Source organism: Salvelinus fontinalis, chromosome 13 (assembly GCF_029448725.1).
Source record: "Salvelinus fontinalis isolate EN_2023a chromosome 13, ASM2944872v1, whole genome shotgun sequence".
NCBI lineage: Eukaryota > Metazoa > Chordata > Actinopteri > Salmoniformes > Salmonidae > Salvelinus > Salvelinus fontinalis.
This window is the reverse complement of record NC_074677.1, coordinates 25,277,516-25,301,329: the sequence shown is the minus strand read 5'-3', so window position 1 is coordinate 25,301,329 and position 23,814 is coordinate 25,277,516. Positions and strand designations below refer to the sequence as shown.

Here is a 23,814-nt window from a genome sequence, read left to right as displayed (position 1 = left end):
GGGTGACCAGATCTAGGAAGAGACTTGGTGGTTCCAAACTTCTTCCATTTAAGAATGATGGAGACCACTGTGTTCTTGGGGACCTTCAATGCTGCAGAAGTTTTTTGGTCCCCTCTACCAGATCTGCGCCTTGACACAATCCTGTCTCGGAGCGCTACGAACAATTCCTCCGACCTCATTGCTTGGTTTTTGCTCTGACATGCACTGTCAACTGTGGGACCTTGTTTTTTTAGACAGGTGTGTGCCTTTCCAAATCATGTCCAATCAATTTCATTTACCACAGGTGGACTCCAATCATGTTAGAGAAACATCTCAAAGATCAATGATAACAGGATGCACCTGAGCTCAATTTCGAGTCTCATAGCAAAGGGTCTGAATACTTATGTAAATAAGGTACTTATGGTTTTTGTTTAATACATTTGCAAAAATGTCTAAACCTGTTTTCACCTTGGTATTGTGTGTAGATTGAGGAGTTTATTTAATCCATTTTAGAATAAGGCTTTAACATAATAAAATGTGGAACAAGGAAACGGGTCTAAATACTTGTTGAATGCACTGATTATCCACTGAGTACAAAACATCTATCAATGACATACACTGACCAGGTGAATCCAGTTGAACGCTATGATGCCTTATTGGTAATCCACTTCAATCAGTGTAGATGAAGGGGAGGAGACCGGTTAGAGAATGATTTTTTAAGTCTTGCGACATGGAATGTGTATGTGTGCCATTCAGAGGGTGAATGGGCAATGTAAAGATGTAAGTGCCTTTGAACGGGGTATGGTAGTAGGTGCCAGGTGCACCAGTTTGTGTCAAGAACACTGCTGGGTTTTTCACGCTCAAGTTTCCTGTGTGTATCAAGAATGGTCCACCACCCAATGGACATCCAGCCAACTTGACACAACTGTGGGAAGCATTGGAGTCAACATGGGCTAGCATCCCTGTGGAACGCTTTCGACACCGTGTAGAGTCACCTTGTGTATTGTTTTGAATTACTTGACTGTTGAGGCTAGAAATACTATAATTTTGCTTCACCTGCGATAACGTCTAAAAATGTGTACGCAACTGATTTTGTTTTGAGGTGGCTGTAGATTAGGACAGGGATGTATTGGCACAGGAAGAGGGGAGCTTTATATATCGTTTCTTTCATTCATCAATGAATGATAGAAACCTGTACTGCCCTTGAAGGATTTTCTTTCAACCTCCAACATACTTGGCCTTTTCATTTTATACATTTGGTTTTTCTAAACAGATTTTTCCACCTTTTCCTCTCAGATAAGCTCCAAGCAGGATGTGGTGTTCCTCATCACCAAATATGGCTACATCCACCTGTATGACCTGGAGACTGGCACCTGCATCTACATGAACAGGATCAGCGGAGAGACCATCTTTGTCACGGCCCCTCACGAAGCCACCGCCGGCATCATTGGAGTCAACAGGAAAGGACAGGTACAGATACCACCTCTCCCACCCTCCTCTATTCCAAACCGACCTCCTTTATCCACACCTCCTCTACCCCGAGTGGTCTGAGGTAAAAATAAGTTGGAATAGAAATATGGCCTGATTGAACGATTGATTGACGTCAAGATGTTTAATGAGTTTCGAGTTGAACAATGTAAAGAGAACCTTCACCTCATCCTCCACTAATGATTAGATTATTTTCTACCACCTCTACTGTGTATCATGTAATATATAGCCTAATACATTGAAATCCATTCAGCTAGATGAGGCTAGTTGAAACCCTTGTGGGATTTCTATTGATGTGCTCCACTGTAACCCAGCCCAGTCTGTTTCGTCCTCATTACTGTACCACCGCTGGTCCAATACTGCTCTGCATTTCATACATTATACAGCCTATAATGTAGTCTCTCTGGGGATGCCAGAAACATCCACCACCGTGAGCTGATTACTCAAGCGGTACCATAGATAATACCACCCACCACCACCGCATCTAAGACCCAATAAGACAATCATCACCACATTCAACCCTCTTTCATATTTAATCATGTTTTCATGAGCAACACAGGGAAGTGGATAAATGCTAGGTGGACGAGTGGTGTTGAGCGAACAGGATAAATAAACAATTCCCCCGGCCTGCCGTTGTCAGAGGGCTCAATCTAAGCCAGGAGCTGTGCGTTCATTATAAATAATCCAAGGTGTCACTGGTGAACCAGCGAGAGAGCCCCCCTCCCCTCCAACACACACATCCTCCACTGTGAAGGCATTACAGCAGGATAATGGGATCCATCTAGCTGATGAATAATGTTCCAGCCAGGCCACAGACCCCATGCATTATTGAGTGGAGGAGGGAAAGTTGATTTGAGAGACACAAACTAGAGCACAGAGCACACAGCGCTAGACATTGGCTGGGGTTTTCCATAGAGCAGTGAGCACAGACTGGCTGTGGTTTGTATAGATAATGGCATAGAGACACTGGCAGGGTGTGGCTTCTAAACAGTAGAGTGGTTGGGTTGGGCTACAGCCTCCACTTGACTAGGGCTCAGGTGAATGAATGGCATTGGACATATTTAGGCCTAATCCTCTCTTGTCAGTGTAATGTTTGATAAGTGAATTCATTTGCTTCCCTTTGGCTGCTGAAGATGTAGCCAAGCTAACTGGAGTTGGAATGCAACAGCATAGTAGTCTTGTGTAGTTTGATTGCTCATTATAGTTGGAATGAATTGTAATATCTTAAGAGCATAATGGCTTTGGTAATAGGGATGCCTGCTGGCTAAGCAGGTCCCTACAGTGCTTTTTTTCTCCATCGAGTCCCACACAGGGAGCTGTGGGGCTCACATCTCCTCTTCTGTGTGTGTGTAGCGTGCACCGTCCGTCCGTGTCCAAGATGCTGCGTCTGCAGCCTGGCACTGGCTGACCTTGAGATGGAGGAATCTCTGCAAAAAGCTGCACAAAGCTGCCCTTCAGTAATTGGAGAGATAAAAGCGAGAGTGAAAGAGAGGGAGAAAAAAAGCCACTACCTTCTCAGCAGCACATGATGTTGAGTGTGAGGCACCAATGCTCTTACTGCTGACTGGCTGGGAGGAGAGGCTCTCTGTCAGCCAATCACAGCCCCTAGAGTCACCCCGCATCACAGGACTCTCTGACGTAAGCTTTGTCGTCAGTCACAACTGTGTGTGTTTGATTCAAGGCCACTGTAACACCGATACTACGGCTCGTCTCATTGGCAGCTCAGTGTCTGATTGGTCTATTTTTTTTTTTAGATGTGGTTGTCCTAATGATATTAAAAGGGTTTTCTTGGTTGAGGGCCAAGATGTGGTGACTTCCACTCTATCAGAACCAGTTGTGGATGATGTCAGAGCTCTCTGTAGTCTAAGGGTTTGACTCACAGCTCATCCCCCTCCTGCCCATCTCTCTGCCCCTAGGTCGCTCTCTCTGCCCCTAGGTCGCTCTCTCTGCAGCCTCTCCCTCCTGCCCCTAGGTCGCTCTCTCTGCAGCCTCTCCCTCCTGCCCCTAGGTCGCTCTCTCTGCAGCCTCTACCTCCTGCCCCTCTCTCTGCCCCTAGGTTGCTCTCTCTGCAGCCTCTCCCTCCTGCCCCTAGGTCGCTCTCTCTGCAGCCTCTACCTCCTGCCCCTCTCTCTGCCCCTAGGTCGCTCTCTCTGCAGCCTCTCCCTCCTCCCCTACACACACACACACACACACACACACACTCTCTCTCTCTCTGTGGTAGAGAGGGCATATCAACACTAAGAGCTCCATTGTATTTTTTTAACCTTTTCTTTCCCTCCATCCCACCCACCCTTTATTGGCCCATCCATATTATTTGGGGATGTGGTCTCTGACCCCTTCTCTCTGAGTGAAGGGGAGAATGAGGTGCACTCATGCCTCCTATAGAGCCTCACCTACCAGAGGCTCACCATACACTGACACACTAATGATGTATTTATTACCGTACCAGCCCCAACCCACAGCCTGGCTCAATGCCCCCACAACAAATTATAGCATTTAGCCTAATATGCCATGATTGCCCTCTACGTGTCTCTATTCTGTTTTATCTCCATGCTCATAGAAGTAAAACGGTGTGTGCTTCAATGTGCTTGCTGGAATATATATGCGACACAGCGGAGTCTATGGTGCACTATGCAGTGTCCGTCATCGATGGTTGTCACTGAGTGCACTCACGCTGTGACGCTGATGGCGTTTGACAGGCCCTGAATCGTCTGCCTGTTAGTGAGACTACTACAGACTGAGGCCATTTCAAAGTGGTCCATTCAAGGCTCTTGTTATACATTTGCCCCCGACCTCCCTCCCTCTGACCTCACTGTCTTTCTCCCCTCTGATTGGTTGCTTGTCATTTGGAGTATTCTTTGAACAATGTGGCCAGCTGGTGCCTAACTGGGTTGGTGCAGGAGAAGTACAAAAAGGGAATAAATGAACGGTTAGCTAGCTCCATCTCTCCAGCAGAGAGCAGACACACCTCTCTCTCCCTCCCTCGCTCCCCTCCACACATGTCTGTGTCCTTTGTTTACTTGTGACGTTGTAGCTCGGATTGCCTCTGGCCTGCCATTCACTGTCCTGTCTGTCAGTTACCTGATCTGGAGCATACGCTTTCATATCAACATGTCTGTCAATGGGAACAGTGTGTAAGAACAGAGGCCATTGTAGCTAGATAGTAGATACAGTCCCCTGTCAACAAGTTAGAGCAGTAAACACTAGTGAGATGGTAGAGCGCAATGTTGTTGATTTAATTTCTCCAGTTATGTGACAGTAGTTTTTAATTAAGCTTTTTTGTGACCCTGTAAATACTTCACATTTTTCCATAATTCAACAAAAGCCACAATCCACTCTTAATCTGCAACCCACAAGTAGAGACTTGTCATGACCCACAGATCCAACCCACCATCTGAAAAATGATACTAAGCAATACCTTTATGACATCTGTGAAATGTCCCCTCAGGTTCCCCCTGTGCTGTGTCTAGGATAATGTCCAGAGACTCTTCTTTCACTGTGTCTCTCTGTCTCCAGGTTCTGTCAGTGTGTGTTGAGGAGGAGAACATCATCCCTTACATCACCAATGTGCTGCAGAACCCAGACCTGGCCCTGCGCATGGCCGTCCGTAACAACCTGGCCGGGGCCGAGGAGCTGTTCGCGCGCAAGTTCAACAACCTGTTTGCTGGCGGAAACTACTCTGAAGCTGCCAAGGTGGCCGCCAACGCACCAAAGGTAACGAACACATCAACGGTACAAGGTCTCCCTCCAGGGGTGAGCTGATCACATCACTGTGATGTAATGGAAGTTAAAGTAACTGTCTAGTTTTTCCAGATTACTATGAATATGACCCTTAATTAATTACATTATGAGTGAAATAGTTTTCCTTCCAAGAAATATTAATGACAAGTAAACAGCTGCTCAGCCAATGAGCCAGCGTGATGTCACATATGAGGAAGTGGCAAGCATTTTTGAAACGGTCTATTTGAGATACAAGTTTGAGGTGGGTTTTTGAAGTGGTTTATAAAAAAATAAAAAATGCTTTGGCCACATGAGTATATTTTAAAAGTGAGATTTTCACTGGACAGTTTAAAGTGTGATATCTACCTCTTTACAACCAAAGTGCATTTCCTTCCATTTGTTCTTGTCTTGTTATGTCAATACACTAGAAAAGTGAATAATGGGTCATTTCATCACTGGAGTCTAGTGTAGATATGCAAATCAGACTCTTCTAATGTGTGTCCCCAGCATGTACAATATGTTGCTATGTGCAATATGTTTTTTTAGCAAAACCCTCTCCAAAACGTATATCAGCAGTATCTCTGTCTGTGTGTTTATATAAACTGCAGCTGACCCCTCCACCCATGTCTAAGTTGTTCCCTCTCTGCTCTCTCCTCCAGGGTATCCTGCGTACTCCAGACACCATCCGTAAGTTCCAGAGTGTGCCAGCCCAGCCGGGCCAGACCTCTCCCCTGCTGCAGTACTTTGGCATCCTGCTGGACCAGGGCCAGCTCAACAAGTTTGAGTCTCTGGAGCTGTGCAGGCCCGTCCTACAGCAGGGACGCAAGCAGCTGCTTGAGAAGTGGCTCAAAGAGGACAAGGTGTGTGTGTGACTGTGTGTGACTGTGTCAGATAAAGGGGGGAGAGATGGGTATCTGACCTTCCATAGGAAGAGGTTTTTCCTAAGCTGTGTGTCTGTCCATGTTGATATCTTCCCAGTCATCTGGGTTGTTAATCCTTTCTAAAATGAGCCAATCTGTTTGTTATGGTGAGCATTTAAATCCTTTTTTGCCCCTCCTTCAAAGCATGCTTGGCAAAATTAGCATCTCCTTTGTCAGTCTCAATGTTCCCCCCCCATAGCTTTCTGCTTCACACTAATCGTGAATATTAAAATGTGTTAACCCAACACCTGATGGTAATTCCGCACATTCCAAACATAACGTTCCAGCAGTGTTTTCCATTAGGGTCGTTTACCTGTAGGGCACAGGAGGTTGGTGGCACCTTAATTGGGGAGGACGGGCTTGTGGTAATGGCTGGAGGTGAATATGTGGAATGGTATTAAACATGGTTTGATGCCATTCCATTGACTCTGTTCCAGCCATTATGAGCCGTCCTCCCCTCAGGAGCCTCCACTGCTGTAGGGTAGTTGTGGTGAAACCTACTTTGTCTCTTAGCTGGAGTGTTCTGAGGAGCTGGGGGACCTGGTGAAGTCAGTGGACCCCACCCTGGCTCTCTCCGTCTACCTGAGGGCCAACGTACCCAACAAGGTCATCCAGTGCTTCGCTGAGACCGGACAATTCCCCAAGATAGTCCTGTACGCCAAGAAGGTACGTTGTCACTCTGAGACAGAGCTCCGTTGCTGTTCTTGTTTCCTTTCCTTGGTTTGGTTTCCTCATTACACAGTTGAGGAAGTGGATGAGCTGTATCTTAGTATCCAGAGGGGTGCTTTAGAAGGGGGCTGGGGCCAAATAGGGTTTGCAAGGAGGGTTTTTGCTTTTGTTAGCTAGATGCTTGATGTGTGAATGAAAAGTATGTCATACGACAATTACAGTTTTTTTGTGGGAGTATGTAATATTACAAATATGCACGTTGAGGAGCGGGATGGTGCATTGGTGGTTGTAACTGTTGCTCTTCCTGTGTCTGTAGGTGGGCTACACTCCAGACTGGATCTTCCTGCTGAGGAATGTGATGAGGATCAGTCCAGAACAGGGCCTGCAGTTCTCCCAGATGCTTGTCCAGGACGAGGAGCCTCTGGCTGACATTACACAGGTTGGTAGGAGGGAGTGGGAGGAGGAACAGGGGAGGGAGAGATGAGAGGTTGCGGAAGGCTTAGGATAGAGGGGATGAGGCATCAGACAAATGTTTTGCTTCAGTTGCACTTTTCCACTCACATGAGAATTGTCTATCGGCATACAGCGCTCTGACTCTAGCTTTTCTCCGGTACTTTTCCCAGTGTTTCTCCTGTAAAATGCAAGATTAACTTGAAGCAAAACATTAGGAATTGCAGCTGGCTACATTCTTCCTATGATAAACATTAGAAATGTGATGGCCATGCACCGTTTTTGCAAATAATGCATTGCTTTTTTCATTGTAAGCTCATTAACTTGTGTGGCTGCTAGCCAAATAGCGTTGCACTTCTGTCATCTTTAGTTGCATGTCCCTGATCACTCTATTGAAGCATAAAAACACTATTGACTTTTAATAGAACACGCAGGTGAAATGGTTTAAAACGCAGATATTTAACGTTTTGAAAAGGCAGATTTCTGAACTGTAATACGACCCCTGAACACTGTGTGTAGTGGCTGTCTTATGTTGACAGTTGTTCCTTTCTCTCTGGCCCCTGTCTGTTCAGATCGTGGATGTCTTTATGGAGTATAACCTGATCCAGCAGTGTACCTCCTTCCTATTGGACGCCCTGAAAAACAACAGGCCTTCTGAGGGACCGCTGCAGACACGCCTCCTGGAGATGAACCTCATGCACGCCCCACAGGTTCTCTCTCTCACACACACACACACACACACACACACACACACACACACACACACACACAGGGAGCGCTTACATTTTGAGAATATGCCAATTTAATATTTGTTTGCGATCAAAGCAAACGTGACTGTAAGTGACATTCACACGTTAACACTGTTCTATTCTTATTCTTCTCTGTAGGTTGCTGATGCCATCCTGGGCAACCAGATGTTCACCAACTACGACCGTGCCCACATAGCCCAGCTGTGTGAGAAGGCTGGTCTGCTGCAGAGAGCTTTAGAGCATTACACCGACCTGTACGACATCAAACGGGCCGTGGTGCACACACACCTGCTCAACCCAGAGGTAGTAACCCTACAAACTCTAGAGGACCCCCCCCCCCACCCTAACCCTCTATGATAGTAGTACTCAGGCCTCTCCCCTCTCATATGTGTCAGCTTGTGTGTGAAAAAACAACCAGAATACATTAGTTTCAATTAAATTCTAAATCATTAATTTGATTTAGACTTTTAGGACCCTGTATAAAAATAGATGTATTTGATGAAAGATTGAATTTGGCCTTACCTGATAAATGTTTTTATAAAAAGGAGGTGTGTTTAGAAGTGTCCTATATCTGAAGCTCTGGAAAATATTATTTTTGTTACCCATATTTAACCCCTTTTTTGGGCGGCACTTAAGTATTTCCATATACTGTACTTCCATAAAATTTTTAACTGGTACTGGCCTACCTTCAGATGAGTCCCGTGCTGCTTGTGTGGGTCGTAGAGCAGAACTGATTAAAAGTGGGGTCATGTTCATTTGTAGCCCAAACCGTTCTGAACCCTGGCTAGATGAACATGACTGTCATGTATTTCCACATGACATTATCTAGCTCTGCTGCTGTTTCTACCTCCTCTGTGCCTCCTCTCTCTCTCTGTCTTTTCTCTCCTCTCTTAATTCAAAAGAGCTTTGTTTTTGATTAGCCAGTAATCCGACATTACCAGTAAACATTAAATACACAAACGTTTTGAAAGAATAACATGTTATATTATAAGCTTTTAAAATGTTATGTAACGATTATAATGTTTTATAATTAGCTGTGTACAAGGTTGTGACAACGTGCAAATAGTAGAAGGTATGAATGGCAAAGGGAAAAGAAATGATCTTTCTCTCTCTCCTTAGTGGCTGGTGAACTTCTTTGGCTCCCTCTCAGTGGAGGACTCTCTGGAGTGCCTGAGGGCCATGTTGTCTGCCAACATCCGTCAGAACCTGCAGATCTGTGTCCAGGTGGCTTCTAAGTACCACGAGCAGCTCTCCACCAACTCCCTAACGGAGCTCTTCGAGTCCTTCAAGAGTTTCGAGGGTGAGACACACAGACACACTATTTCACACTTATGCTTCATAGATCACTCTCTCTTCCAGCAATCAGCTAAGTAGGCCTGAGGCAACAGGGTCTGTCCATAGGCTCTGTAGAATGTCCTAGAGTGGAGTGGTGCCCACTAGGACAGGCTGCTGGACCTCTATAAGCCCAGGGTAGACTAGATAGGAGGTAGTCAATCATAATGGAGGTACAGCTCAATAAACTAAATGAGAGAGACCCTGTTTTCAATTGTCCAAATAATTTTGCAAAAGAACATAGAGCCTGAAGTGTGATGTACATTTTAATTAAACCAGGGGTGATGAGATGGCAACAGTAGCCATCCGCTCCAGTCTCTTGGGGTACAGTTGCCAGCCACCTTATCGTAATCACTGTTCTATTTCCCAGCCAATGGCTCACAATTGAACTTGACTGGATGTCCTGACATGTCAGACTGGCATGGTGTCTGGTACTGTATTTCCTCTTGACTGACATTGTCTCCATGGTGATGCTTTGTCCCAGGTCTGTTCTACTTCCTGGGTTCCATTGTTAACTTCAGCCAGGACCCAGAGGTCCACTTCAAGTACATCCAGGCAGCCTGCAAGACGGGACAGATCAAAGAGGTGGAGAGGATCTGCCGAGAGAGCAACTGCTACGACCCCGAACGAGTCAAGAACTTCCTCAAGGTAAAAGATGGAGGGAGAAGGTATCTAGAGGGAGATGAAATGCAATGGACTAAACATACTCTTGTTTTTTCCCCCTCCTATCTTTCTTTAGTTTAACTTTATTCTATTCTCTTTCATTCTCACACTCGTCTTTCCTTATCATTATCATTTATTTTGAAATTGTATTGCATTTAAATGACAAAATCTGACCTTTTGAACTTCTGTCTATCCTATGAATACGTAGATGTGCCTGCTAACACTAGCATTCGTGAAAAGCTTTCATTTAGCCTTCATTGGTAAGAAGTTCCTGATGGCAGTTATCTCTTGTGCTTTTCCCTGTTGTCTGTGGAATTGCAGGACATGTACCAGGTAAATCTATCCCCGAGTACAGGACACCTTCCCTATTTTAGTTTCACCGCCGCCCCTGACTTACTTCTAGAGATACAGGATTAAACCTGGGATTTGTATGACGAGTACAATGACACAACCCGTTAATGTACCCAAAAACCATTCATCCATGATGGGGTGCACTAAACTCTAGTCTGTCTGTCCAAAACCTGTAGTTTTACAGTTAGCTGAGCTACTAGCAACAGGGTGTTGTGAGTGTACTTCTGTTTTGGATTCGTAACTGTGCATATACAGTGGGGCGGCAGGTAGCCTGGTGGTTAGAGCTTTGGACCTAAGATCGAATCCCCGAATCGTTCTGCCCCCGAACAAGGCAGTTCGGGGGCACTGTTCCTAGGCCGTCATTGAAAATAAGAATTTGTTCTTGACTGACTTGCCTAGTTAAATAAAGGTAAAATAAAAAATATATACCTAGCTGTTATCTGAGCTGTAGTCAAGTTAAGTTTTGGTATTGCAGTTCTGTTATCCGTATGTAAGGTCTATCTAGCACAAATGAACTCAAGTAAGCATGGCTATTGTGGTGCATTTAAATTTGTTTTCCTATGTGGATGGATTCAGGAACTAAATTTACGTCATCCAGATAACCTGGTATGCCCACATACTGTAACAGTCTTCCTGGCTGTGCAAGAGGAGTCAATGGGCCTCATCATACACTGAGTCCCAAATAGCACCTCATGCCCTACATAGTGCATGGGCCCTGGTCAACAGTAGTGCACTGTAGGGAATAGGGTGACATTTGGGATGGAACCATATAGTTTCAACAACATGCTAAAGCTAGATGTATTTTTGGTGGCAGATCCTTGGAGTGCTCTACAGGTCTGTGAGGTACTCAATCCCAGTGTATTAATCCTGTAGGAGTGTTGATGGCAGTCAGCCAGTGATCACACACACAACACGCACAGGAAACAACCGCAAAACACGCACTGTGTTGAGGGTCTACTGTTGCGGGCTCCAATAGTGGTGTGTATTGGGAGTGTGTGGCAGTACCTCAATAGTACCTGCAGAGGGAGACCTACGTCGGTGTACATGTGTGAGTGAGCTGTACTTGGCTTAGAACATTTTCTTGTTTCTTTCCTTTTTTGCCTCTTTCTCTGTCCATACTAGTAAACAATGTTTTCAATACCTAACCATCTTCTAATCTCTCAAAACGTGACTCCTTCCATTTGTCGTCGTAGTTGAAACATTTTTGTTTTTTGTTTTCCTCGATTGTGACATTTTTCAAATCACATGAGCAGGATCATTTTAAACTGGAAAATGAAATCCCAATTTCATATTCAGTGATTCTAATATTTATTTTGTCATTGTACATTAGTGGTTGTATGAGCCCAACGAGATTACAGTCAAACCTCTAGCTTTTTTTAACTACTTGAGCTACTTTCTTAAAAACGTCTATACATACAGGTAATAACAACAAAAACCCTCCAAACTTTAACACTTGCCATTACGATCAGTGGTTAAACCCAACCCTTACATGTCAGGTTTGGCTGTGATCATTGGTGGGCTCTGATCAGATGTTCAGTCTCATAACTATGTTGTGCTAACCTTGGCCCCTCCCCCTGCTCTGTGATTGGACAGGAGGCCAAGCTGACCGACCAGCTCCCACTCATCATTGTGTGTGACCGCTTCGACTTTGTCCATGACCTGGTCCTCTACCTGTACCGTAACAACCTGCAGAAATACATTGAGATCTATGTGCAGAAAGTAAGTGAATGTGGTCACACACTTTTGCTCAAACAAACACACTGTCAAGCATCCTAGTTGACATAATGTACAAACTTTTAAGCAAGATATTATCACTAAGTTTCATGTTCACTCAAACTAGTGCAGACTCAAGATAATGGCCCCACAGTGAAAATGCACAGTGTCCAAGAATATTGACGTGTGTGTTAGGTGAACCCCAGCCGTCTGCCAGTGGTGATAGGAGGGCTTCTGGATGTGGACTGTTCTGAGGACGTCATTAAGAGTCTGATCCTGGTGGTCAGAGGACAGTTCTCCACTGACGAACTAGTGGCTGAGGTGGAGAAGAGGAACCGGTACAACACAACCCTTTTTCATCAGATGGCAGAAAGAAACTACTAGTTAGAAGGGTTAATTTTAGTTGATAGTAGCTGTTATAGCACCTCAACCTATTTAAACACTGTGGTATCAAGAAATAAAGTACTCCTTACTTAGTCTTTTATACTAGCTGTGATATCAGCATCCGTAGTTGTCAGCAGGCTCATCTCCCTCTCTTTTTCTCTCCCTCTCCTCAGACTGAAGCTTCTCCTCCCCTGGCTGGAGGCCCGTATCCATGAGGGCTGTGAGGAGCCCGCTACTCACAATGCCCTGGCCAAGATCTACATCGACAGCAACAACAACCCCGAGCGCTTCCTGCGTGAGAACCCCTACTACGACAGCCGCGTGGTGGGCAAGTACTGCGAGAAGAGGGACCCTCACCTGGCCTGCGTTGCCTACGAGAGAGGACAGTGTGACCAGGAACTCATCAACGTCAGTAGCTTCTCCCTTCCTCTTCTTTTTCTTATAGGAAGTAGTTTCATATAGGTTAGAATGTAGGTCTAACTAAAACATATGAGTGTACATTTAAATTCTCTGCATTGCTATGCATTAATATGAACTGACATGCTTTGTTTACAACAGTAATACTGGGAATAGCCTACATATGAAAGTACTGTTTCAGAATGTGAGGTGAGAGCCTAGTGGACGAACAGTGTGCGCGCTCTGTTTCCTGTCAGGTGTGCAATGAGAACTCCCTGTTCAAGAGTCTGTCTCGCTACCTGGTCCGTCGCAGAGACCCGGACCTGTGGGCCAGCGTGCTGCTGGAGAGCAACCCCTTCAGAAGACCACTCATTGACCAGGTAGGTAGTCCCCATACACACCAGTCTGAACCAGTATTGGGATCAATTCCATTCTCAATTCAGTCAATCTTCAATAAAGGTTTTTCAATTTAAGAACAAACTGGTTCAGCTGCTGGAGAAGATCGTACTGTATAACTCAGCCTTTAGTGAACCTTCTGAATTGACCCAGACTCTGATCCATGCATCTACTCATGACCATATCGAAATCTATTTTCCCCTCCCTGTCAGGTGGTGCAGACAGCCCTGTCTGAGACCCAGGACCCAGAGGAGGTGTCAGTCACAGTAAAGGCCTTCATGACTGCAGACTTGCCCAACGAACTCATTGAGCTGTTGGAGAAGATCGTACTGGATAACTCTGTCTTCAGTGAACACAGGTAACAGAGCTACTAGAGCTCTGATACCTGTGCTCACTGTAGGCTGGGCTGTCCATTGTGTGTTTTCTCTCTAGTTCACTTCCACCATCTTTTTATACTCTTCCAATAAATCAAACTTTATTGAAAATACATTTCAAATCGCAACACACTCTACAGTAAATGTAAAGTGAACTTTACAAGATCGTAACTTTACACACAGAATTGTAAACTTAACAAAGCTTTACATATACAATTGCTGAACTTTACAACTTGATTTCTTGGATGATTTGTTGATTCTGAGGGTTGTTTATTTATTTAGAAACCTGCAGAACCTGCTGATCCTGACGGCCATCAAGGCAGACCGGACCCGTGTGATGGAGTACATCAACCGCCTGGACAACTATGACGCCCCAGATATCGCCAACATCGCCATCAGCAACGAGCTTTTCGAGGAGGCCTTTGCTATCTTCAGGAAGTTTGACGTTAACACCTCTGCCGTGCAGGTGAGATGAACCCTGACCCAACCCCCAACACCATGTGGTATTCATATCACCCTAACACCATTTCAATCTTTTGAATATGGAGGTCTCAATGTCAGTAGACTTGTATAGCTTCCATTCCCCTTCTCCTTACCTTCAACATGATTGATACAGTGTCTGACTTCCTGTCATGGTATAATGTTGTCTCTTCTCCCCAGGTTCTCATTGAGCACATTGGGAACCTGGACCGGGCCTATGAGTTTGCCGAGCGCTGCAACGAGCCAGCTGTGTGGAGCCAGCTGGCCAAGGCTCAGCTGCAGAAGGGCCTGGTCAAGGAGGCTATCGACTCCTACATCAAGGCTGACGACCCCTCTGCCTACATGGAGGTGGTACAGGCTGCCGACCAGAGTGGTAAAGATGGTGGGGCAGGCTTTAGCTGGGATAGGGGGTTACAGGATGGGCTGATGGGCATTAGAATGTGTAAAATCTCCCAATGTCAGTGAATACATTTCCTCAGTGCGGGATATGTCCAGCTGTTTTTGGTGACTTTCTGTAATCATCAGCGGCTCACTGAATGACCTCAGGATTTTAGGTACTGTAACCTCCCAGCTTCTCAGCTGACTGTAATGGCTGTTCTGGTGTATGTCAGGTAACTGGGAGGACCTGGTGAAGTTCCTTCAGATGGCTCGTAAGAAGGCCCGGGAGTCCTATGTGGAGACAGAGCTCATCTTTGCCCTGGCCAAGACCAACCGCCTGGCTGAGCTGGAGGAGTTCATCAACGGACCCAACAACGCCCACATCCAACAGGTACTGTTACTGTAGTCCAGACTGATGTATTAAACAGTACAGGTTATTTTATTCCAAGTCAATGAGACATAAACAGTGATGTTACCTCCAGTTCCTGGTGAACTAGATTTTCTATGTTGTCGCAAACAACTCCCTATGTAAGACATTGATTGACATTCATATTCTTTCCTGCTCACAACGAAGGTCGGCGACCGCTGTTACGACGAGAAAATGTATGACGCGGCCAAGTTACTGTACAACAACGTGTCCAACTTCGGCCGCCTGGCGTCCACCCTGGTGCACCTCGGGGAGTACCAGGCGGCAGTGGACGGGGCGCGCAAGGCCAACAGCACTAGGACCTGGAAGGAGGTGTGCTTTGCCTGCGTGGATGGAAAGGAGTTCCGGCTGGCCCAGATGTGTGGCCTCCACATCGTGGTGCATGCTGACGAACTGGAGGAGCTTATCAACTACTACCAGGTAAGACACACACACACAGCCCACTTTGTCTCGATGTACCTTATCCTTCTTGCTGCTAGATGCTGGCACAGTTTGTATGAAATTTGTATTTTCACTCTAGTCAACATGAAAAGTTCTTATTTAGTCCACCTCTCTCCACACTCTCTTGATTGACAATCACATTTGGTGCTTTCGAACCCCTCAATGCTTTACCACTACAAACTGATGCCTACATGACCACCTTTAACCACCCCCCCCCCCCCCCCCCTCTCTGTCTGTGTTCAGGACCGTGCTTACTTTGAGGAGCTGATCACCATGCTGGAGGCAGCCCTGGGGCTGGAACGGGCGCACATGGGCATGTTCACCGAGCTGGCCATCCTCTACTCCAAATTCAAACCCCAGAAGATGAGAGAGCACCTGGAGCTCTTCTGGTCCAGAGTCAACATTCCAAAGGTTCTGCGGGCGGCAGAGGAGGCTCACCTGTGGGCGGAGCTGGTGTTCCTGTACGATAAGTACGAGGAGTTTGACAATGCCATCATCACCATGATGAACCACCCCACCGATGCCTGGAAGGAGGGCCAGTTCAAAGACATCATCACCAAGGTAACCCAATCAGTAATGTTTATGTCTATAATGACATCATCAAGGTAGCAGTCATTGCTGTATATGATCTATTATGACAAAGCTCGATTTGATGTGATATTGTTAAGTGTATATTTAAAGTTTTATTTATTTATTTATTTTATTTTACCGTTATTTTACCAGGTAAGTTGACTGAGAACACATTCTCATTTGCAGCAACGACCTGGGGAATAGTTACAGGGGAGAGGAGGGGGATGAATGAGCCAATTGGAAGCTGGGGATTATTAGGTACATTGAAAAATCTCAATACACTTTACAATTGTAATACATGACAATATCTCTCCCTTTATCCCTTTCCTGTGACTGTGTAGGTGGCCAACGTGGAGCTGTATTACAAAGCAACTCAGTTCTATTTGGAGTTCAAGCCGTTGTTACTGAATGACCTGCTCATTGTGCTGTCCCCCAGACTGGACCACTCCCGTGCTGTCAACTTCTTCAGCAAGGTAAGACGTGCTCTGTCCCCTCCGATCTGCCAACACAGGAAACTGAAGCGGTGTGACACATGTTGTAGTTGTTAATCGAAGACTGTGACATGTGTATTTCTATGTACAGTGCACTCTGCTTATAGTGAATGCAGTTCTAGTAATCAACGGTGTGTGTCCGTGTGGTCCAGGTGAAACAGCTGCCCCTGGTCAAGCCCTACCTGCGCTCAGTACAGAACCACAACAACAAGTCTGTCAATGAAGCACTTACCAACCTCTTCATCACAGAGGAGGACTATCAGGTTTGTGGTCAATTTTGGTTGGTTGTTACATTGTCAAACAATTAAGATAGACACATTTGTTTTATCCTTGACTAGGTTTAATATGGGTTTGGGAAGCTGGCCCTATGACAGTTCTAGTACCTTGTTTACTTGAAAACAAAGTTTGTTTTTTTACCTCATTGAACAACAGTTACTCATCCATCCATCCTTTCTTCCTTCCCTCTCTCTGTGGACTCAGGCTCTGAGGACCTCTATAGATGCCTATGACAACTTTGACAACATCTCGCTTGCCCAGCGCTTGGAGAAACACGAGCTGATTGAGTTCAGGAGGATCGCTGCCTACCTCTTCAAGGGAAACAACCGCTGGAAACAGAGTGTGGAGCTCTGCAAGAAGGACAAACTCTACAAGGTACTCATTCATTCTCTTCTCCTTACCCAAGCCTGTTTCTCATTTGACTGCCGTTATATTGTCATTGAACCTAATTGGTTAGTAGAGAGAGGAGGATAATGGGAAATGTAGTAGATTGCTGTTTTGTCTGGTAAGATTAGTGTTTAAGGGTAGGGTTAATGGTCAAAATCCCATTGTGGAGTGAAGGTTTTCTAGCATGACCAGGATACATACCAGACAAAGTGGCTTGGTGCCAAGTTCCTCTCAAACACACAGCATCAAGTCACCGCTCCTTATCTTGAACCCCCATCTTGTTTCCATCTTCCTCCAGGATGCCATGCAGTACGCGTCAGAGTCCAAGGACACAGAGTTGGCTGAGGAGCTGCTGGGCTGGTTCCTGACGGAGGACAAAAAGGAGTGCTTTGCTGCCTGCCTCTTCACCTGTTACGACCTGCTGAGGCCAGACGTGGTGCTGGAGACGGCCTGGAAGCACAACATCATGGACTTCTCCATGCCCTACTTCATCCAGGTCATGAGAGAGTATCTCTTCAAGGTGGGTTGGCTGTCTGGACATGGCTGTCATGTTGAGTGGGCTAAACCAAACCAAGCATGGTGGTTCTATTCTACACGTCCAAGGATGTTGTTCATTAGGGCATCCAACAGAATTTCAGTTGTGGCTAATGAACACAACCCAGGTCTGCTTTCAGTGGGAGTAGGGTGAACTATCCCCTAGACATTGATCTAGGGTCAGTTTGACATTTCTACCCTCAAATGGTTAGGATTGGGTGAAAGTAAGCTGATCCTAAATGCCACTTTTACCCAAAGCCCTTTCTAAACACGTTGTGCAGTGATCTTCTGTTGCTCAGTCAAATGCTTTTAGCAGTTAGCCACTTTTGAAAAGGCATTTAACTATTCAGTAGCACAATGCCTTATTTTTATATGGCAAGTTGCTACCAGAGATTCCTCAATGATTATATTACAACTCAGTCCAGCAGTCTTGACTTTGCAGCAGAGTGTGTGGCATCATATAAATAGATTTACAAGAATCATTATAATAGAATATTCTATTTGGAATAGAATAATTGTATTTCTATGCGGTGTGCCAATAGTCCTCATACTCTATACAGAAAGACAGTTATTTCTTTTTTGTTTTTCTATCAACTTGCCTTTTCTTTTTAGTGCCTTGTTTCTTCTGTGTCTGATTTTGATAGAAGCTAAACAATCCTCTCAGCTGCTTTTCCTTATACTCATGTCATTCGTTTGTTTCCCCTCTTTTGTTTACAATTTTATAGCTTTTTGTTAAAATGTTTCCATATAAAAGACAGTAATTGCTCTTTTGTTTAATGCTCTGACTAAATGTTACTGTACTCAACAGATTACAGACAATAGGTACAGTACAAGTGTTAATGCATTGTTTCAAGGTGGTGGACCCTCTGAATATCAATGACAAGAAAACAAACTATTGGACTCCATAGAGAGGAACTCAAGATCTTTAGTTCCTCTCTCTAGTGTCCAATAGTTTGTTTTCTTGTCATTGATATTCAGTGCCAAGTAAGTGGAGCTCGTCATTGGATGCTGCGTGACTGCATGTGGGACTGCTGTGACTGAACAAGAGTCAGCATGTGCCTGTCTGCTCTGCACACCTCTACATACATACATACATACATACATACATACATACATACATACATACATACATACATACATACAGTTGAAGTCAGAAGTTTACATGCACCTTAGCCAAATACATTTAAACACAGTTTTTCACAATTCCTGACATTTAATCCTAGTAAAAATTCCCTGTCTTAGGTCAGTTAGGATCACCTTTATTTTAAGAATGTGAAATGTCAGAATAATAGTAGAGAATGATTTATTTCACCTTTTATTTCTTTCATCACATTCCCAGTGGGTCAGAAGTTTAAATACACTCACTTAGTATTTGGTAGCATTGCCTTTTAAATTGTTTAACTTGGGTCAAACGTTTCAGGTAGCCTTCCACAAGCTTCCCACAATAAGTTGGGTGAATTTTGGCCCATTCCTCCTGACAGAGCTGGTGTAACTGAGTCAGGTTTGTAGGCCTCCTTGCTCGCACACGCTTTTTCAGTTCTGCCCACAAATTTTATATGGGATTGAGGTCAGGGCTTTGTGATGGCCACTCCAATACCTTGACTTTGTTGTCCTTAAGCCATTTTGCCACAACTTTGGATGAATGCTTGGGGTCATTGTCCATTTGGAAGACCTATTTGCGACCAAGCGTTAACTTCCTGTGTGATGTCTTGAGATGTTGCTTCAATATATCCACATAATTATCCTCTTCGTGATGCCATCTATTTTGAAGTGCACCAGTTCCTCATGCAGCTAAGCACCCCCACAACATGATGCTTCCACCCCGTGCTTCACGGTTGGGATGGTGTTCTTCGGCTAGCAAGCCTCCCCCTTTTTCCTCCTTACATAACAATGGTCATTATGGCCAAACAGTTCTATTTTTATTTCATCAGACCAGAGGACATTTCTCCAAAAAGTACGATCTTTGTCCCCATGTGCAGTTGCAAACCATAGTCTGGCTTTTTTATGGCGGTTTTGGAGCAGTGGCTTCTTCCTTGCTGAGCGGCCTTTCAGGTTATGTCGATATTGGACTCGGTTTACAGTGCAAATAGATACTTTTGTACCTGTTTCCTCCAGCATCTTCACAAGGTCCTTTGCTGCTTTTCTGGGATTGATTTGCACTTTTTGCACCAAGGTACGCTCATCTCTAGGAGACAGAACGTGTCTCCTTCCTGAGTGGTATGATGGTTGCATGGTCCCATGGTGTTTATACCTGCGTACTGTTGTTTGTACAGATGAATGTGGTACCTTCAGGCGTTTGGTTCATCCTTGGAAGCAATTTCCAGACTTGTGGAGTTCTACAACTTTTCTTTTTCTGAGGTCTTGGCTGATTTCTTTTGATTTTTCCCATGATGTCAAGCAAAGAGGCACTGAGTTTGAAGGTAGGTCTTGAAATACATCCACAGGTACACCTCCAATTGACTCAAATGATGTCAATTAGTCTGTCAGAAGCTTCAAAAGCCATGGAATTTTCCAAGCTGTTTAAAGGCACAGTCAACTTAGTGTATGTAAACTTCTGACCCACTGGAATTGTGATACAGTGAAATAATCTGTCTGTACAATTACTTGTCATGCACAAAGTAGATCTCGTAACCGAATTGCCAAAACTATAGTTTGTTAACAAGAAATTTGTGGAGTGGTTGAAAAACGAGTTTTAATGACTCTAACCTAAGTGTATGTAAACTTCCGACTTCAACTATACATACATACACACACACACACACACACACACACACACACACACACACACATTATATGGCCTTGAACGGAATAGTAGTCCAGCAGCTCTCTAGTCTAGCCAATGACATAGAGAACACAAGTTCTACCATGTCTGTCTATCAATAGAACAGGGCTAATGCAGTCTATACTGCTCTGCTCTCAATAGTAGTTTAGTGACTGAGTTGACCGGAACCTATAGCCTACTAAGTGGAAAACAGTTAAATATTTTACTAGCAGCTGTATTTTTATGCATGCAAATGTGGTAGGTTAATCATTGTAACGAGATCTCGCTATCTTCCAAACAATAGTTCTTAGCATAGAAACGATAGTTGAACAATTAAACTAGAGAAATTCAAGGCATTTTAGAGGAAGACATTGTTCCAGACTACCTTTTAGACAGGAGTGTGTTAGTCTTTTCTTTTAGTTTGGATTCTTTTCTACTGTGTGGATATTTGGTTTCCCATCTTTGTATGCTGTCTCAGCCTGCTCTCTCTCGGTCTCTGCACTATGGTAAACTGAGTTATTTTTATTTTCTAAGCTGCGCTTCTTGAATTCCCTTCCAGGTTGATGCAATTAAGGAAAAGGTGAAAGTCTATTCCTATATTCCATCTCTCTCTTACTGTTTCGTTCTTTAATTTAGGTTAATTTAGCCTGGAGCACTGCTACCTCAGGAATCTGCATGCATTGTTTTATTTTAATTCTCCCATATGTTAGTTACACTGCTGCTTTTCCACAGACAGACACACAGTAGTGCCTTCTCAACTGGACTCTCTCTGACTGGGCAGCAGAGTGCTCTAGTAGATCTGTAGTTACTCACCAATGACAACCCTTAGTCTGAGGAAGTCTGTCAATGATGCCAGTCTGCCATTGGTTCCCAGTCCCTACCCTTGAACCCACAATGACCTTAAAGTGCTTTTGATGCCCCAAGAGTGTTAATTGTGTAGAATAAATAACACCCATTAATGAACTCAGTCTTGAAGCTTCTGATTTCTGGCACATAGCTAAGACCCCCTCTCAAAATAGACTGAAAACCAGTTGTAGACTGCATTTAACCATAGTACTAAAACTGTAAGCCAAGAAATGCATTGTATGATCAAAGTTTGTGAAGCGAATGCACTTTTTTAGGGCGGAAAGTAGCATAGTGGTTAGAGCATTTGGACAAGGTGAGAAATGAAATATGTCTGCCCCTGAACAAGGCACTTAACCAACATTTTTTTCAGGGGCACCGTACTACTATCGCTGCACCTATCTGGTGGGGGTTTTTCTTCTCCAGAAATGTTTCAGTAGTGATGCCATTTTGTAGTGATGAAATTATATATTTCTCATGACTGAGTTCATTCTCATATTGAAGTCTTGACAGTGAAATACAACTTGTGCTGCAGCACTAGAGGTGGAGAGAATAAAATCTGTCTGTTAATTAAGTTCATTTTGCATGGGCAGTAGCTGAAAAGTGCATTCCTTCACAGACCTTTACACTGTATCTGAGAGTATGTATGTTTGTATGAAAAACGGGTAATGGTACCTGCACTTTGGGAAATGTTCTCTGGTTTGAAAATATGCACGTGATTGAGCACCTGCCAATGAGAATCTAGCATCACTGAGAGCCTCTAGGAGACATTGATGTTGTCGGCTGTGCCTTGCTGTTGGTTGATGGGCCTTGAGTGGCTGGACTACGAATCATCCCGAGCTTTGACTCCCTCTGCGCTTCAGTACTTTTGCCTCTTTTTCATGCACACTATTTTAACCAATTGTAACACTACTACTGTAGCATGTTGTTCTCCTTTTAATGACACCTCTGTTTGTTGGGATTTTGTGGGAAGAGATTTACTCATTATTTTTAATGTTCTTTACAAGAGGTATGGAGGGAACTGAACCCACTTTCAGCACTGAGAAGCACAGAAAAATAGTGAGAACAAAATCGTGAAAAGTTTATCTTTTTTACTAGCGCAAAATGCATCTTGCCTCTTGCAACTTTTTCAAACGTAATTACGTTTTCTTCCTAACAACTTTTGGAAATCTGCTTCTGCTATGCGTAAGGTCACTCATTGGCGTTACAGTAGACTGATATTGATGAGCTAAAACTAAGCATGTTTGATTTAAGGGAAAGGGTGAATAGGTCCTAAATAAATCATAGAAAAAATACCGCCTGGCAGTTAACATCGCTACATTAAAATAGCTCAGAGATGACAAAGGTCAAATGTTGATCATGAGATTTTGTACTCCTGTTGCATACTTGATATGGGTTTGGTTCTCTGCATACATAGCAATGTTAATCTATCCCGAAAACATCACTTCAAGAGTGGCTGAATGGAGGGACCAAATTTCATTGAAAGTATTTTTCCTCTCACACAAATCTTAATGGTCATCTCTCATATTTCTTCATTAGTTTTAAATGTGTGACGAAGGGGCAGCTCACAGCAGCCTTGTATGTGTTGCAAAGAATAATCACCTAGAATGCACACACTTCACACACCTGGAGCAGTCCTATCCATCAATCACTTAACATATTAAACTACTAAATGAAAGAACAGTTAATGAAGGCTTTTCCAGCACGTATTCTCTGGCCTGCCTGCTTGTAGCTGTTTATCATTGTGTTCTTTCTGACCTCTTCCAGGTGGACAAGCTGGAGACCTCTGAGTCCCTAAGGAAAGAGGAGGAGCAGGCGACAGAGACACAACCCATTGTCTATGGTAAGTGCATCATTCACAGCCAAGAATCTGACACGGCCAATGAGAACAGCCATTCACACCAACTTACTTAAACAGTGAAGATGACTCTCGTAACCTAGCCTTTTGTGCTCTAAGTAGTAAAGATAGGAAATAAGATGTAGAGTAAAGAGATTGATAAGCCGTGTAAAGGTTTTTAATAGTGACAAGTTTGTTGATATTGGTGACATGCATGTGTATGTGGCTGTCCCTGTTTTGATATTCGTATCAGATTTGTCATTTCTAACGAATATTCGTATAGTCTGCTTTACCTGCGCCAAAACTCTGGTATTTCTCATCCTAATAGGTCCTGATAACTTAGTAAATGGTGAGCAAACATGTTTTCAGCACTTATGTCCATAACTGATCAACACTCGCTTTCTCGTGGCTCTCTTGTCCCTCTGCAGCAGACAGGCTGTAGTCTTGTGAACAATGAATCTAGGCTTCCGTGTGGGCCAGTGGCTACTGCCTCTGACCTCGGAACACTTATGGCAGAGTCGGCATGGGTTTGAATCCGGCCGGCTGCCCTTTGACTCAATCTCCTCAACCCGTCTTCTCTCTACAGTCTGCTGTTCAAAAGAAAAATCATTAAAATAAAAAATAAAAGTTGGGCTTCCTTGGCACTCTGGAATGTTAGAGTTGAGCTGTGGCTTGTGCTCCATGTTAAAAGATAAGTTTAAATATTCAAATCAATCGGCATCAAATTATTTTATTCAGTTAATCGAATCCGAATAGATTCTAATCTTTGGTGTCAGCCCAACATGTGTAATGCCTCTCTCTTTCC

The 23,814-nt window shown here is 44.2% G+C and overlaps 1 protein-coding gene across 4 annotated transcripts in view; it reads left to right on the top strand.

Moving 5' to 3' along the window:
• Nucleotides 1-23,814, top strand: part of LOC129868300 (clathrin heavy chain 1) — a 51,129-nt gene that overhangs the window by 25,903 nt on the left and 1,412 nt on the right. Inside the window, exons 6-31 of one of the 4 annotated variants that reach the window (XM_055942151.1) lie at nt 1,276-1,449; nt 4,984-5,181; nt 5,847-6,047; nt 6,621-6,773; nt 7,093-7,215; nt 7,799-7,936; nt 8,114-8,278; nt 9,095-9,275; nt 9,792-9,955; nt 11,915-12,040; nt 12,230-12,372; nt 12,592-12,826; nt 13,072-13,194; nt 13,423-13,568; nt 13,867-14,050; nt 14,245-14,437; nt 14,676-14,833; nt 15,017-15,289; nt 15,554-15,871; nt 16,222-16,353; nt 16,524-16,634; nt 16,852-17,022; nt 17,333-17,554; nt 20,889-20,909; nt 22,940-23,015; nt 23,338-23,813. In XM_055942151.1, the coding sequence (XP_055798126.1) occupies nt 1,276-1,449; nt 4,984-5,181; nt 5,847-6,047; nt 6,621-6,773; nt 7,093-7,215; nt 7,799-7,936; nt 8,114-8,278; nt 9,095-9,275; nt 9,792-9,955; nt 11,915-12,040; nt 12,230-12,372; nt 12,592-12,826; nt 13,072-13,194; nt 13,423-13,568; nt 13,867-14,050; nt 14,245-14,437; nt 14,676-14,833; nt 15,017-15,289; nt 15,554-15,871; nt 16,222-16,353; nt 16,524-16,634; nt 16,852-17,022; nt 17,333-17,554; nt 20,889-20,909; nt 22,940-23,015; nt 23,338-23,393 (4,185 nt within the window). In that variant the 3' untranslated portion in view covers nt 23,394-23,813. Of the gene's footprint in view, nt 1-1,275; nt 1,450-4,983; nt 5,182-5,846; nt 6,048-6,620; nt 6,774-7,092; nt 7,216-7,798; nt 7,937-8,113; nt 8,279-9,094; nt 9,276-9,791; nt 9,956-11,914; nt 12,041-12,229; nt 12,373-12,591; nt 12,827-13,071; nt 13,195-13,422; nt 13,569-13,866; nt 14,051-14,244; nt 14,438-14,675; nt 14,834-15,016; nt 15,290-15,553; nt 15,872-16,221; nt 16,354-16,523; nt 16,635-16,851; nt 17,023-17,332; nt 17,555-20,888; nt 20,910-22,939; nt 23,016-23,337; nt 23,814 lie in introns of those variants that run through there. The other 3 variants (XM_055942149.1, XM_055942153.1, XM_055942150.1) reach the window with 3 other exon arrangements.